Source organism: Mytilus edulis, chromosome 7 (genome assembly GCF_963676685.1).
Source record: "Mytilus edulis chromosome 7, xbMytEdul2.2, whole genome shotgun sequence".
In the NCBI taxonomy this organism is placed as follows: Eukaryota; Metazoa; Mollusca; class Bivalvia; order Mytilida; family Mytilidae; genus Mytilus; species Mytilus edulis.
The window spans coordinates 64,729,175-64,744,571 of NC_092350.1; the positions used below are offsets into that span (position 1 = coordinate 64,729,175).

Genomic DNA, 15,397 nt, shown 5'->3' on the forward strand with positions numbered 1-15,397 from the left:
CTCTCTATTAAACTTCAGACATATGACTGAGTGAAATCTAAACGTTTTGTGAGAAAAAAATACCTTTCAAGAAACTGCACCTTTGATTAATAAATGTGATAAACTTTCTAAAATTCCATACTAGTGTTTCAGTGCAAATAATGTGGACTAACCTTTCTTGATACTGGTTTGGGAGTTTCTCCTGCTTTCTTGGCTTGTTCTTGAATAGCCTTGAACTTCTCTACCATAGATTTGGCTGCGTCTTTCTCTGGCATACTTTCAGGGGTATCACTTTCTCCTTCTCTGGCCACTCCATACAAATGTTGTGGATGGCTTTCAAACACACTTGGCCTTCCTTGTTCCTGATATTGCCCAGGTAGGTCACCAGGTTGCACACTACTATTTACACCAGCGGGGGATTTGGGTGACATTGGGAAATCTCTAGGTGGAGTGAATTCTTTGTGTTTTGGTGAGGGTGTATTTTTTCCACTACTTGTTTCGAGCTGTTTCCATTTAGAAACCATATTCTTTGCATAGCCTTCTTCTGGGAATTCAACATCTCCTGCTGATGCTTCTCCTTCTCGAGAGACATCGTCTCTAAGTTTTGGAGTGCTTTCTAAAATACCGCTCTCAGCCTGTCTGACCTCAACTTGTAAAGATGGCGTTGGAGTATTTTCAAATACACCTCCTTTATCTGGAGGTGGTGTAAATTCTTTCTTCCCTCTTGAGGCAGGAGAAGTTTGTGTTTGTCCATACTGTTTAAATTTACTAGCCAGGTTTTTAGCCATACCACGTTCTGGTAACTCCTCTTCCTTGAATTCCATCCCATCTGAGCCTTTGACTATGTCACCACGCTGTGTAGGTGTACTTTCTAGAACTCCTGCTACTGTTCTACCATCAACATCATCCCTTGGTGGGGTCACCTCTTTATATTTGGGTTTGGGAGTTGAAGATGGTGAAGGGGACTTAGAGGACTCTATTTCTCGAAATTTGGCAGCAATATTTCTGGCTGCACCCTTTTCTGGCAATACTTCTTCCACCTGCATGTCAGATTTAACAATTTCTTCTTTTCCTTCAGGACTGCTTTCAAATATTCCACTTTCAGATTTTCCTTCATATTTGGGAAGAACTGATCTAGGTTCACTGACATATTCCACTTTTCCAGTTTTATCTGGAGTTAACTCCCTTTTTCTCTCTGACACATGAGCTGTCCCTGCTTTATCACTAATCTCTTTGAAGCGGGATGCTAAATTTTTGGCTGTACCTTTTTCTGGTAAAGATTCTTCACTATGCATGCCTGAACGAATAATATCTGGGAGATCCTCTGTTGGTTGGCTCTCAAAAATACCGGACTCCATTTTTCCTTCATATTTTTCCATGACAGAACGAGGCTCACTGACATATTCATATTTTGTGTTACGATCTGGTGTCAGTTCCCTTCGACCTTGATTTGATTCTCCTGATTGTGTTCCAATCTGCTTAAACCTTTCCATTATATTTTTTGCATATCCCTTTTCAGGTAGGGCCTCTTCTTGGGCATCATATGAGTGAACCACACCTTCCTCACTCGTAGGTACATTCTCGAAAACACCCCCTTCTACTTTCTGGGGTTCATTTTCAATTCCTTTTTTTGGTTCACTGACATATTCAACTTTTCCTGCAACTCTGGCTTCAGGTGGTGTAGACTCCCTCTTGTATGATTTAGTTGTAGTTTCAATCTGTTTAAATTTTTGCAAAATGTTTTGAGCCGATCCGACTTCTGGCAATTCGGCTCCGATATCTTTATCACTTTCCCTTACCACATCTGGATTTCTGACTGGTTCGTTTTCATACTCCCCACCTTCAGCACTGGCTATTTCCTCATGGACTGATTTCTTCCTTTCTCTAACAACTTCATCAGACTGGTTTGATTCTAATTTATTCCTAATTGATGACATCTGATCGAAACTAACCTGTAAAGATAAACAAAAATTCTCAAAACTTTATTTTAAAATTACCTTCATACATGTATAATAAATTGTAAATTCAGAAATTATTGCATGCATTTAATATTTAGATTTTCAAAGAACAAACAATAACCAGGTGCTCCGCAGGGCGCAGCTTTATAAGACCGCAGAGGTCGAACCCTGAACAGTTGGGGCAAGTATGGACAAAACATTCAAGCGTGATACAGCTCTGAATTTGGATTGTGATCAAATTTTTGACATTACATGGTTTTTTTTTACACAAAACAAATGTCAAGATTTTACAAATCAATTAAAGATTTCTTCTTCAAACTTTTTAAATCTAAAATTAAATAGTTGATCATGACACAGCATAGGTTTCTGACACAGAACGAATGTGGTCTAATGAACTTAAAAGTTTTTTTTTGCCTTTGAGCAATTCACTATGCTGTTGAATATTAATCCTCTCAAAAAAATGTTTGAAGAAATTTTCTTTTTATTTATGAAATCTGAAATGAGAAAAATTTAACCCCCCCCTTTTTTTTCACATCCCCGTTTCCCTTTTTCCAAAACTGATATCAATTCAAATTTCTAATGGAGTTTGCAACAATAACTACTCTTTTAAATACATCATAAAATATTAAAATGTAAAATAAAGTGCTTGTTATCACTGAATGGTAAAGATTGGTTGGTAGTAAAAGTGAATATACATTGTTTATTGTATAAAACAATAAAAAAAACTTCATCAGCAACATTTTATATTGGCAAATTTCCAATGAAGTTATTTACATAAAGTTATTGGCAAATAAAAATAGAAAATGACATCATAGTCATGTCTGGCAAATTTCCAACATATATTATCAACTACTATTCTATACAAAGAAAGATAACTCCAATTGAAAATTAATTGCTATTGCACAATATTGTGCAATTAGATATTTCTTGCTATTGTGCAATACTGTGCAATTGAAAATTTCTTGCTATTGCACAATATTTCATATGGAATCCTGATTTGGACCAACTTGAAAACTGGGCCCATAATCAAAAATCAAAGTACATATTTAGATAAAGCATATCAAATAAGCCCAAGAATTTAATTTTTGTTAAAATCAAACTTAGTTTAATTTTGGACCCTTTGGACCTTAATGTAGACCAATTTGAAAACTGGACCAAAAATTAAGAATCTACATACACAGTTAGATTTTGCATATCAAAGAACCCATTTATTCAATTTTTGATGAAATCAAACAAAGTTTAATTTTAGACCCCCATTTGGACCAACTTGAAAACTAGGCCAATAATTAAAAATCTAAGTACATTTTTAAATTCAGCATATCAAAGAACCCCAAGGATTCAATTTTTGTTAAAATCAAACTAAGTTTAATTTTGGACCCTTTGGACCTTAATGTAGACCAATTTGAAAACGGGACCAAAAGTTAAGAATCTACATACATAGTTAGATTCGGCATATCAAAGAACCCCAATTATTCAATTTTTGATGAAATCACACAAAGTTCAATTTTGGACCCTTTGGGCCCCTTATTCCTAAACTGTTAGGACCAAAACTCCCAAAATCAATACCAACCTTCCTTTTGTGGTCATAAACATTGTGTTTAAATTTCATTGATTTCTATTTACTTAAACTAAAGTTATTGTGCGAAAACCTAGAATAATGCTTATTTGGGCCCTTTTTTGGCCCCTAATTCCTAAACTGTTGGAACCAAAACTCCCAAAATCAATCCCAACCTTTCTTTTGTGGTCATAAACCTTGTGTCAAAATTTCATAGATTTCTATTAACTTAAACTAAAGTTATAGTGCGAAAACCAAGAAAATGCTTATTTGGGCCCTTTTTGGCCCCTAATTCCTAAAATGTTGGGACCAAAACTCCCAAAATCAATACCAACCTTCCTTTTGTGGTCATAAACCTTGTGTTAAAATTTCATAGATTTCCATTCACTTTTACTAAAGTTAGAGTGTGAAAACTAAAAGTATTCGGACGCCGGACGACGACGACGACGACGACGACGACGACGACGACGACGCAGACGCCAACGTGATAGCAATATACGACGAAAAATTTTTCAAATTTTGCGGTCGTATAACAAGAATTTAACCATTGAGATTTCAGGAAAATTTGAATACAGAAAACTGTATCAGTTATTAGAATGCAAGTTCTTATTATTGCAAAACCCATCTATGAAAACGCATTAAATGTATTAATAAAACCCTCACAATAGATTCTGAATTCTTGATTCTTGAACAATTGGTTTATTTATACAATTATAGATTCTGAATTGACAAAAAAGATGTCAATGAATAGATTATTGGATGACAATAATTCAAAAGCAGAACAAATCTGTCAATTGAATAAAAGCATCTTTCTTCTCATGTTATAGTAAAACTTAGCCATTCAAGTATATAAAGTATATATTCATCATTTATGTTAAATTTAAAAATCAGAAAAAGGAAACAGCGGAAACAAATGGATATTATTTTTGACCTTGTGATAGGAAAATGACCATTACATGATCTAACTATGATACCCCACGCACTGGTATCCAAAGGGACTAATAAACTGTATTCAGAAAAATAACATTGGAAATCAAAGCTCAAGTGATCTAAATTATTCAAGTCTACTAAAAGTAAAGGTCTCACCTATGTAAAACATGGTTTCCAATAACCTTATTGTACCTTTTTAAAATGTGTTCAGGAGCAACAAGATATGCTAAATACATTTCTGGGACCATGTTGACCCTGGATAAGTTCTGAGATATTTTGATGCAAGTCCTAACATTTAAGATGTACTTAACATTTTCTTATGTGCATTTTTAATGAGCAATCACATATATTAATTTCTACATAAACTTGACAAAAACCAAAAACAAAGGAACTGTACGTGCTACTATTAATGTTCTTCACTGCAGGGTTACAGTAAGGACTTCTACACAGAGCAAACCTTATTGCAAGTTTGTTTGTTTGAAGTGTGTATCAATACGGATAGTGTGCTATAAACTTAGACACTATACCAATTCATTTCCATTGATATATTTTGCTGACATAAGAACTTTTCTTTCAGTCCTTATCTGAACTAGTGTATTATCAATTAATGATATGTAGCTTTAATTAAATCAGTATAGTAATCAGTATATTTTCATCAATGCATCTCACATAATCTGACAATGTTCGTTACAGTATTTTCATTATTTATCAATGGGGAAATAAGTAGCACTGAGGTCGACAAAGGAGAAAACTCCAAATATTCTTTATTGTTTAAAGTACCCAGAGGAATTGTGTATGAATGTTTGCACAAGAAGTGTGTAAACGAGAAAGAAGCACAATTTGACATCTGGGAAAGGGATGGATGGAATCTCAAGAAACGACAACAGTATGCACCTCTCAGAAACAAGATTCTTGCAATCTGATTGGTAAATCACACAACAGCCTAGCTAAACTATTTGCACACAGGTATAAAAAGTGGCATTTAATGGCCCAGCAATATGAAATGATTTATTTCTTTAAATTTCTAAGATTATTAACAAAAATATGTGTACTTGAACTTTTTTCAATGCACTATTTTTGCTTAAGGTAAGAAAAAGTGACATAATAACTTTATTTAATTTTTTTGGTGTAAAAAAGTAAAGGAAAACTTCTTAGGAAATAAATTTGTCCAGAGTGAATGCATTTTCTGTACACCCCCGATTACATAATAGAACTAAAAGTGCCCCAGTCAGCACAAGGCAAAAAGGTATAGTGAACCTATGTGCATGATTCTGACAAGTGTAAGTCATATTTTCTGTGTGAAAGCTAAAAGAAGCCTCAAATAAACTTTGATTTTGTGAAGTCTCTGAATTTTGCTTACCTCCTCTTCATTTTTATCTGATTCTCTGAACACACCTTCATCAAATCCATTCTCTACTACACCACTGAAAAATAAATGCAATGTTTGAAACACACATGAAATATATACGTATGTGACAAGAGCTATATATGCTAGATAGTGAATAAAATTTATGCACAAAATTGAATCTTTGTTTGACTGTCTTATCAATCATATTTCCAGATTTGAGTCAATTGGATGGACATGAATTTCACAGCTATTTCCTTTTTAATTTTAGCTTTAATGCTGAGAGCAAAAGTCATCTTTTTAACCAAAATGATGACTTAAATAGAAGATTTTTGTTACAAACTTAGAATTTCAGACAAATAGCCAATGATACTTAAATACTTTTTTGTTTGATACTTTATATTACATGTACTATGGAAGAATTTATTTTGGTCAGTTCCAAATCTCATTGATAGAAGAAAGACCGAGTAAATCACATATATATTTATTTTTTTTAAATTCTGCACAGAAATCTATCAGAAATTTGAAAACAAGTTTTTTTTTTACATTTAAATTTATGAATCACAAAATATTCCAGAAATAAGAATCTCATTACCCGGTAGTAATAATGTCAATCAACAGTATTCAAAATTATGATTAAGTTCTTCAAAAACCTAGTTGACTTCATAAAGAAGGCTTTATACATGTATACTACATTACATCAATGGTTCTTCATCACTAAGATTAATGCAGTCTCGACAAACTGACTGCACAAAATGTTGCATGATTGCAATATAATGTGTGTCTTTGACTCTGCACTGTAGGAACTTAAACATGTTAAGTGCAGATACTTCATGAACTTGAAAATTTATTGTTTCTTCTGAGGATCAGCCCTGCTAAAAGCTTAAGTTTAACTTGCTCAACACATATGATGGTGTGTTTAATTTTGCAGTAATAAAATAATGGTGTGTTTGATTTTGTAATATAGTACATCACTACATTAATCATGGAAGTGTGTTTGTTTGCAGTAAAGTATCCCATGAAGGACCTTAATTGAAATAAACACATATTGTATTGTATTATTAAATATGATATGACTCATATGCAATATGTTTTTTTCAGCATAAGCATGTTGTAAAATTCAAGGCTGAATTTGAAAGTGGCTTTGTTGAACAGTAGATCAGCACATAAAAAATGAATGTTTCAATTGACATGTCTTATTAAGTTTCTAAGATCACAATAATTTATAATTTAATAAATGCATATGATACTTGAACATAAGAAAATGTAGTATGATTGCCATTTGGACATTTATTGTCCAAAGACCTAATTAGAATCTATGCAAATACAGGACATTACATTGCCTTCAACAATGAGCATATGGTTAAGTTATCTATGAATCTATGAAAAGATCAGAATCAACAAGAATGTGTCCTCAGTACACGAATGCCCCACTCCCACTATCATTTTCTATGTTCATTGGACCGTGAAATTGGAGTAATATCTCTAACTTGGCATTAAAATTAGAAAGATCATATCATAGGGAACATGTGTACCAAGTTTGAAGTCAATTGGACTTCAACTTCATCAAAAACTACCTTGACCAAAAACTTTAACCTGAAGCGGGACAGACGGACGGACGAACGGACGCACAGACCAGAAAACATAATGCCCCTCTACTATCGTAGGTGGGGCATAAAAATAAAAAAAATCAAAAGAGAAAAGTTCAAAACAGCCCATTTAGGAAAATGATGTTTTGACGTTTATGCAAATACCACCAAAAAAGCCTCAGTAACTAGGAGCGTATTGGTTTCATTTTAAACAATATCATTGATTTCGAGTGTAAATGTAGTCGTGAAATCTGTTTAGTTTCAATATATATCATGGAAGTAAAGAACATACCTACATTTATGTCACGTTGTTATGGTAATGGTTGAATTAGTATACTTTCTTAATCTCTTGTTATTTTTCTTGTTATGCAAGATGATACAACAATGCCTGCATGTTTCTTATACAGTTAGGTGTAACGGAGGAGTATGATAGCTGACAAAAAAGTTTTGTTTTTGTTAGCTGGTTTTTAAAAAAAGTTACATTTAGACCCCTTAGCCATTTTATGGCACACTTCTTTTTTTTTGACGGAAAAAGTGAAACATATAAAGAACATGGAGAAAAAATTTAAATGAGAAATTAATATCTAGATGCTTTCTGTGTGTTGTTGGGTCACTGTCTTAATTACATTTCTCCTCAATCTTCTGTTATGATCATTAAAACTTACCTTTGACTTGAAGTTACTGAGCCTCCAGTTCCTGAAAGTATAAAAATATTAAAAGTTTAGTTATTGACATGATTTTTAATCATTTGGCTACTGTAATGAGGCAACTTAAATTATTTCAATGCAGACATATTGTAGAAAAGCAATGAAATATATCTAATCTAAATATTGTCCTCAATTACTATGTGCATAAAATGTGTGCAACTGGACATTAATTAAGTAACAATCAATCATATTTATCTTAATATCTTCCTACACATTATAATCATCAGGAAGCCAAAAATCAAATTACTCCAAAAATGACTTTACAATTGTGTGTTAATTGTTATTACCCCAAAATTCAAACTTGATCTGTATAAGTTTCATATCATTTGGTTGAGGCAAACTGAAGTTAGAGAATGGAAGCCAACTTTGGGATGACGTACAGACATACTTCCGGACGGATGGACAAGGGTTAGAGAATGGAAGCCAACTTTGGGATGACGTACAGACAAACTTCCAGACAGACAGACAAGGGTAAAACTAAAAATTATAAACTGTTGATCACCTACCAGAAGTTTGAAATTTCCACAAATCCTTCTCACAAAATTTACTCCCGGAATGCAATTGTCCAACATAATGTTGGTACCAGTTTTCTTTCGAAATTGACATTTTAACAAACCATACATTTCCGAAATCACTCTAATCCAAGGAAAAACACATATATATATTCAACTGATGCAACCCCATTTTATGTATGCTATGCAATATGTCCATTGAGACTAATTTGTTGTCTGATTAGATCAAGTTAATTACAATGTTAATTAAGTGACCAGATGTAAATAATTACAGATATCTGTTAATTGTAACAGTGCAATCAACAAGTAATTGCATCCTAACTTTCTTGCAAACATTTCCTTTAAAAAAAAGTTGTTTCATTTGGATTTGAATATATAATTCTTTGAAAAATGTATAGCGATTTTTTTATATTTATATTTATTTGTCATTTTGAGAATGAATGTAAGATAGGGTTATTCCCATATTCAAGAAGTAGTTTATCTCCATCATACAGGTATACCATATATATGAATGTGACATTCAGTATCACTGGTACTTCTTCAGTAGCTAAACTTTAATTCTTAGTTAGTGTCTATGTCAATTTGTGGAAATGGTTTTTGTTTTAACACATCTTGGACAGCCTCTGACATGTCAGATACATATTCTCAACATTCATATTTGGGTGACTGAACGCTTGACATATTGTCAAACCTGTCTGTTGTTTAAGACTAAATTATGTACCCAAATTATACCACTATTGAAGGCTTGACATATTGTCAAACCTGTCTGTTGTTTAAGACTAAATTATGTACACAATTTATACCACTATATGGTTTTACTTTGATTTGTTTGGTTTGCTGTTTTATTTACCTATATCCACATCTCCTTTTATTTATCTAAATATCCATCTATTAATTCCTTTTGGAGGAGTCTCCGCTGTCTAATGTGTAAATGAATCAAAAGTCAACTAATTTCTGTTTCTAGGAATTATGCATTTTTACAATGTCTAGTCCATTTATGCATAAAAGGAAGTAAAATGAATAAATCAAAACCAGATACAAAATTCTTAATCAAGTGCTCAAACATTTGTTCCCAAATATTTTTACCAAAACATCAATTCGAAGAGTAAAGCAAGAAAGAGAAAGAAGGAAGGAAAATACTATCTGTCTATAATGATCAAAGATTCAATATGCAAACTTGAAAATTATACCTTCCCATAGAATAAACTTTCAAATGAACCCTACCTTTGCTTAGGTCAACAAATGTTACATTCAACTTTGATGACTTTGTATCCTTATCCTTAAAATGCTGCAAATAGCTCGTGTACCAAGATGCATTCTTTATTGTCGCCTGCATGATTTACTCTGCATATTTTACACAACGGAAATCCACATATACGAAATTATCATGTCCCACATTCTTTTAACTTCGGTCTTTTTAAAAAGTTCTCTTGTGTCAATAAAACCCCACTGTTATCATAAATCTAAATTGTCATATAACTATTTTGTCACTGCAAGTGCAAAAATTAGAACAATCGGGTATTTCTCTTTTGTTAAATGTCCTGTTTTGTCTTCAGTAGAATAATTTGTGGTGATTATCTTTCATTTCGAAAAAGGATAAGAAAAACTACTGCATGTATAAGAGTTCACCTTCAATCCAATTTAATTGTATTTTATTTAATTGCTTATTTCACTAGTTTTGAAGATTATTAAATCGTAATTAGAATTTAAATAAATGCTCCAATTAGAAATATTAACACTTCAACCAATGACTTGTTTAAGCTGAAGAACGGCAAGATTTGTCGATAGGTTTATTTGGCCACTTAATCCCTCTTTAATCGGAAAATCCTCGTAGATACTCCACAAGTATATGAAAACTTTTTCGAAAGTCAGTTTTAAGCACACAAACCAATAAACTGATATTTAAATGTGCAAATATTTAGTCTGCCGTCAAAATAATGTCAATATTTTCCAGATCTTATAAATACAAATTACAGTTTCAAATATACAAGTGTATATTATTTATGTTAAAACGTAAGCAATAATAATCCAAATTTCACAGTATCCTTACAGGACAGTTATATCAATGACACTAATCCGGACAAAACCACGCTCCCTGACACCCTAGGGTCAAATATCTACATATTCCTAGGCATCTGTTGTAACTGTTGATTTTTATCAGTTTAAAAACAAATTCTCCAATCAAGAGGACAAATTGTAAATATTTAATTAATCAATATTAAATATTTGTTAAAAAAAATCTATAAGCATTGTCCAGGACTGTTCTGAAGGAAGATCGTCTTCTGTCAGTTCAAAGTATTGATCAGGACTATTCTCAAGAAAGATAGTCTTCTGCCAGGTAAAATTGACATATCTGCATCGTTACAACAGCTTGAGGTAATTTTATTTAACTCAGGGCGACAGATGTGACAGTCAAGTATGTTGTAAATTTATATGTATACAAGAAACATAAATTGTAGAATTATAAGGTGATAGAAAAGACCAAAAGCCATTTATAAAAAGTTTGAACAGGTCAAAAGTTCACCCAAGGTCAAGTTGAACTGCTGTTCATGCAGAGGTCATGTACTTGAGTCAACTGGTTTATAGATACATTTTATCGAGGATGCTGTTGGGATGAAAAATCTTCAGTGATCAGTACAAAATCCACTTGGAAGAGACTGGTTCAAAGGGAACTGAGGAGACAACAGAGTTCAAGGTCATTAGGAAATGACATTTGACCTACTTTATCAGTAAGGTAAGTTATACACACATTGTAAAGATGACAACAATGAAATATAAAGAAGGAAAATATGTCTTTTACTAAGACAAGAAAGTTTATGCTTTATCGATGACATCATTGGTATCTAATTCCTAAACACACAAGACAAAACAGGAAACAATGGAATACCACCTTTATTGTTGTTCTTTAGATGAAGGTTTGGTGCTCAGGCATTCAGATGTAAATTTTAAAAGAAAATTGAAACAAATATTGAGGCTTTAAATCTCCCAACTTATGTGGAGATTTGACAACTGTATGTAACTTGATCCCATTTCACATAGATTGTAAACAAAGAACCTGCTCAAAGAAAGACAACTCTTGTAAAAGCATATTCGCTATTTTGTTTAAAATTGTCATTGTTTTTTTCATAAGAATTATAGATGGATGGTTGTCTTATTAGTAATCATAACACATCTGCTTATTGTGATTAAATATATAAATAACATTATGGAGAAGACTGAAAGTAGAGGAAAATCTTACGATTAAACAAACAGACAGAATGATGATATATTCTTGCACTAAACTTGAGGTGTTACTGGCCTAGTTATCAGTCATTCATCTAAAAATATAAATCTTGGATAAAAACACAAAATATGAAAAGAAATCTATATTTTTTTTGCTTAAAAACCCTTCCAAAATATTAATCTTACACAAGCAAGATAGGATTAACCTCAATACACTTTCTTCTTAAAAGAACACTATTTAAACTAATTCAATTTCACCTTATTTTACGTCAATACATTATTTATGCCAATAACACACTCCATTCACGTTTTCCTTTGCTTGATAAGTTTTCAATAGACGTGAAACTTCAATAAACATTTACCTACAACTCGGTACAAGTGATAAACACGAAATCAATCAAGTTAAAGTGTAAACATCACGATATACTTAGCATGCAGGTTAAAGATTAAAAAATCAACTGACTTCGGCAAAAAATATGTATAAAACTATTGGATAATGTTGGGGTTGATTAAAAATTGTTTGCTTAATTTCCAGTGGCAAATATTTCATACATGTTGAGTATGCATCATCATCAGAACTTAAGATGTATTCTTTTTTCTTTAGAGTTACTGTGTAGAAATTTACAAGCAAGTCTAAGAAACAACTATTTTAAGCTATTGTTGATATCAGTGTTGAAAGTTTACCCCTTGGACTGTACAGTAGTGAAAAGACCTAAAATGTGTGAAAATAAAAACCTTTTCACGAAAAAAAAAAAGAGAGCATGATAGAAAAAATATGACAGACTAATAATAAACTTTCAGATTACTCACAATTTTATTATATAGATAAATAAATAGAAGCTTTTTTTTTTAAATGTTTTGACTTTTAGCTGATTGCTGTTTTTGTGTGTGTTTGAAATCAAGTCCAGTCGCAAATATTTCAAGTACATTCAGGACAACTTCAAAATTTTTTTTTCTTTTAAGGTTGTAAGGTTTAACAAAACAATGGCCCACTCCTAATTTCCGTCGACCATGTGATATGAGACTTCGTCAGAACTTTTTTTCTTTCTCCTATTTGGGTGCAGTTAATCTCTACATTAGCCCGATTTAAATTTATTATGGAATTCAATGAAATCTGTTTTATTATCTAATCTTAGCACAATATCAACAATCAGAAATGTTATAACTTTTATTTGTAACTTATTTATCAATAATTTATCTGAGTCATGCAATCCACATTTCTATGTTATCTCTTACCTAGTACATGAGTATTGAAATATATGTGCAAAACAACCACACTTTGTTGAAAAATCAAAAGAAATGACAAGAAATCTTGCACCTTCGCTAGTTATATCCCAGCTTTTTTTTTGGCCTTTAATATGTAATTTGTTGTTGAAAGAAGATCTTTGATAATCTCTACTAAATCAATGAATTTACTAGACTAGAGAAAGTTTTCCAAAGCATGTGGTCAATGCTGTCTGAATTAAAAATTATCCAATCAATGTTTGGCAGGAGATGGTACATATGTATATGAAAACTTTAGTTAAACCATCAATATATTAAAATCCACGAAAATTACAAAATTTCCTAATTCACGAAAAATTGGTACCCAAAAAATTTATTGAAACCTCTTTAGAGGTTACTATTCAACATGCCATTTAGAGATCTGCCATGAACTTCAAATTCTCCTAAAAACTTTTGACATAACATGGCTTATCTTTTAACAAAATGGAATATCTATTAATTGCATGTTAGTATACATGCTTGCAAACTTTAATTGATTCACAGTTTAAAACCTACCTGTAACTGGCAAGAAATTAAATTGACAGTTATTTATCTACACACTTCAAAACATTCTCAAGAAAGAGATTATATCATGCATATATCCAATCATATATGTGGATTACAATGCATATCTAATTCACTTCCTTGTTTGCAAGGTCATGCCACCAATATGTTGCAATAGAGTTCTTAAAATCCTTAATATTACTTTGAAAAAACAGTTTTTTTAGAGGAGGATCAAGAGATTTTTAAGTCAGTACATGTATTAAGTAAATTTGTTTTTGAAATCCTTCTCAAAAATATGCACCCATCTGAAACTGTTAAAGATATATCTGGAATCATTTCAAGAAGTTGTATTATGTTAGAAGCTGTGGATCATAAAGATAATCATCCTTTTCAAGGCTATTGTCATGACATATAAGATGAAAGATGTTTTAAGCAGCCAAAAATCCATCAATCAAACTGTTCATATAAAATAAGAAAATGTGGAATGCTTGCCAATGAGACAACTGCAGTCTCTTTAAGAAACAAAACGACACAGAAATTCACAACTATAGGTCACTGTTCAGCCTTCAACAATCAGTAAAACCATAAAAATAGAATGCATTGCAACTCTATTCCAGTTCGGAATTCAAGAGGGTGTATGCCCCCCCCCCCCACTTTTGATCGAAAAAATGTTTTGCATCAATAAGCTCAGCAGTATATATTCCAATTTTCTGAAATTATGCCCTTTCGACACTCCTGGACACCCTCCCCAAAGCATACTGAGCTACTTGAAAGGAAGATAATCCTCATGTAAGAGGTCATTTGAGTGAATATACAAAGGCATTTTTAATATGGCCTTATCATATAGCTACAAAGGTGTGTGTGAAAGAAACTGTTCAGGAAAATAATTTTTACTTTTTTGAAAATGGGAAAATTGACCTTCATACAGAAATGCAAGTACATGTATCTAAAAGATTAGCTAAGTCACCAATTTCATACTAATATTACCGACAGATTACAAAAAATAGAGGTAAACATAGACAATTTATTTTTATCAATAATTTTGATCTAAGCCTAAGGTGTTAATTATACAGGTGAATTTACCTGTAAACAAGACAGTACAAGTTATTTACCTGCCATTTCTACCAATAATCCAACAAAATAATCCTAGGGTGCCTCCCTGGTGCCGATGCCCCAAATATTGACGGATATGCTCACTGCACCATGTCCAAAAACACTTCCATGAATAAAACCATAAAGAGAATATGATTGACCTTTGACTTCAAATCTAACGGTCTGTTTAATAATACGATAATCTATTTTACTACTCAGGTCCAACTAAATACCCAATGAATAGTGTAGTTAACAGTTATCGACAAGACCACAATCAGCTTTTTTACTATTTATAATTATATAGATATAGTATTTAAATATCTTAAAACGCTTATTCTGTCATAACGTCTGCTCAGAGATTTAAACTTTAGGTAAGACAATATTTACATACATTTGAATAACATTGAACTGAACTAATAAAATAGGACTCCAATGATATAACTTAAACATTATTAAAGGGCATGTATTATATGTTTTCCTCAGATGACTTTGAAATCACAAGACACAACTAAAGAACTGTTTTTTTGGAAAAACAGATTTTTTCCCCAGCTATTCTGCGAAGTCTTGCAAAAGGACTCCATAATAATATTGTACCAAATGAAATGTTTGTATAAAAATTTTAATTATGCAAAATTCTAAACATTCAGGGGTTCCCAAGACCTTCAGAAATCAACTGAACATTTGGTCCAGTAAACCATTTTTTCTAACTGGACCAGTCTTTTTAACAGGATATTTACACAT

At 32.1% G+C, this 15,397-nt stretch overlaps 1 protein-coding gene across 50 annotated transcripts in view; it reads right to left on the reverse strand.

The window, feature by feature from the left end:
* Positions 1-15,397, reverse strand: part of LOC139481985 (nucleolar and coiled-body phosphoprotein 1-like) — a 71,279-nt gene that overhangs the window by 16,843 nt on the left and 39,039 nt on the right. For all 50 annotated transcript variants that reach the window (XM_071265603.1, XM_071265584.1, XM_071265582.1 and 47 more), the window contains 3 exons: positions 8,022-8,052; positions 5,783-5,846; positions 153-1,931 (listed from right to left, as the gene is read on the reverse strand). In XM_071265603.1, coding sequence (XP_071121704.1) covers positions 153-1,931; positions 5,783-5,846; positions 8,022-8,052 — 1,874 coding nt within the window. The remainder of the gene's footprint in view (positions 1-152; positions 1,932-5,782; positions 5,847-8,021; positions 8,053-15,397) is intronic.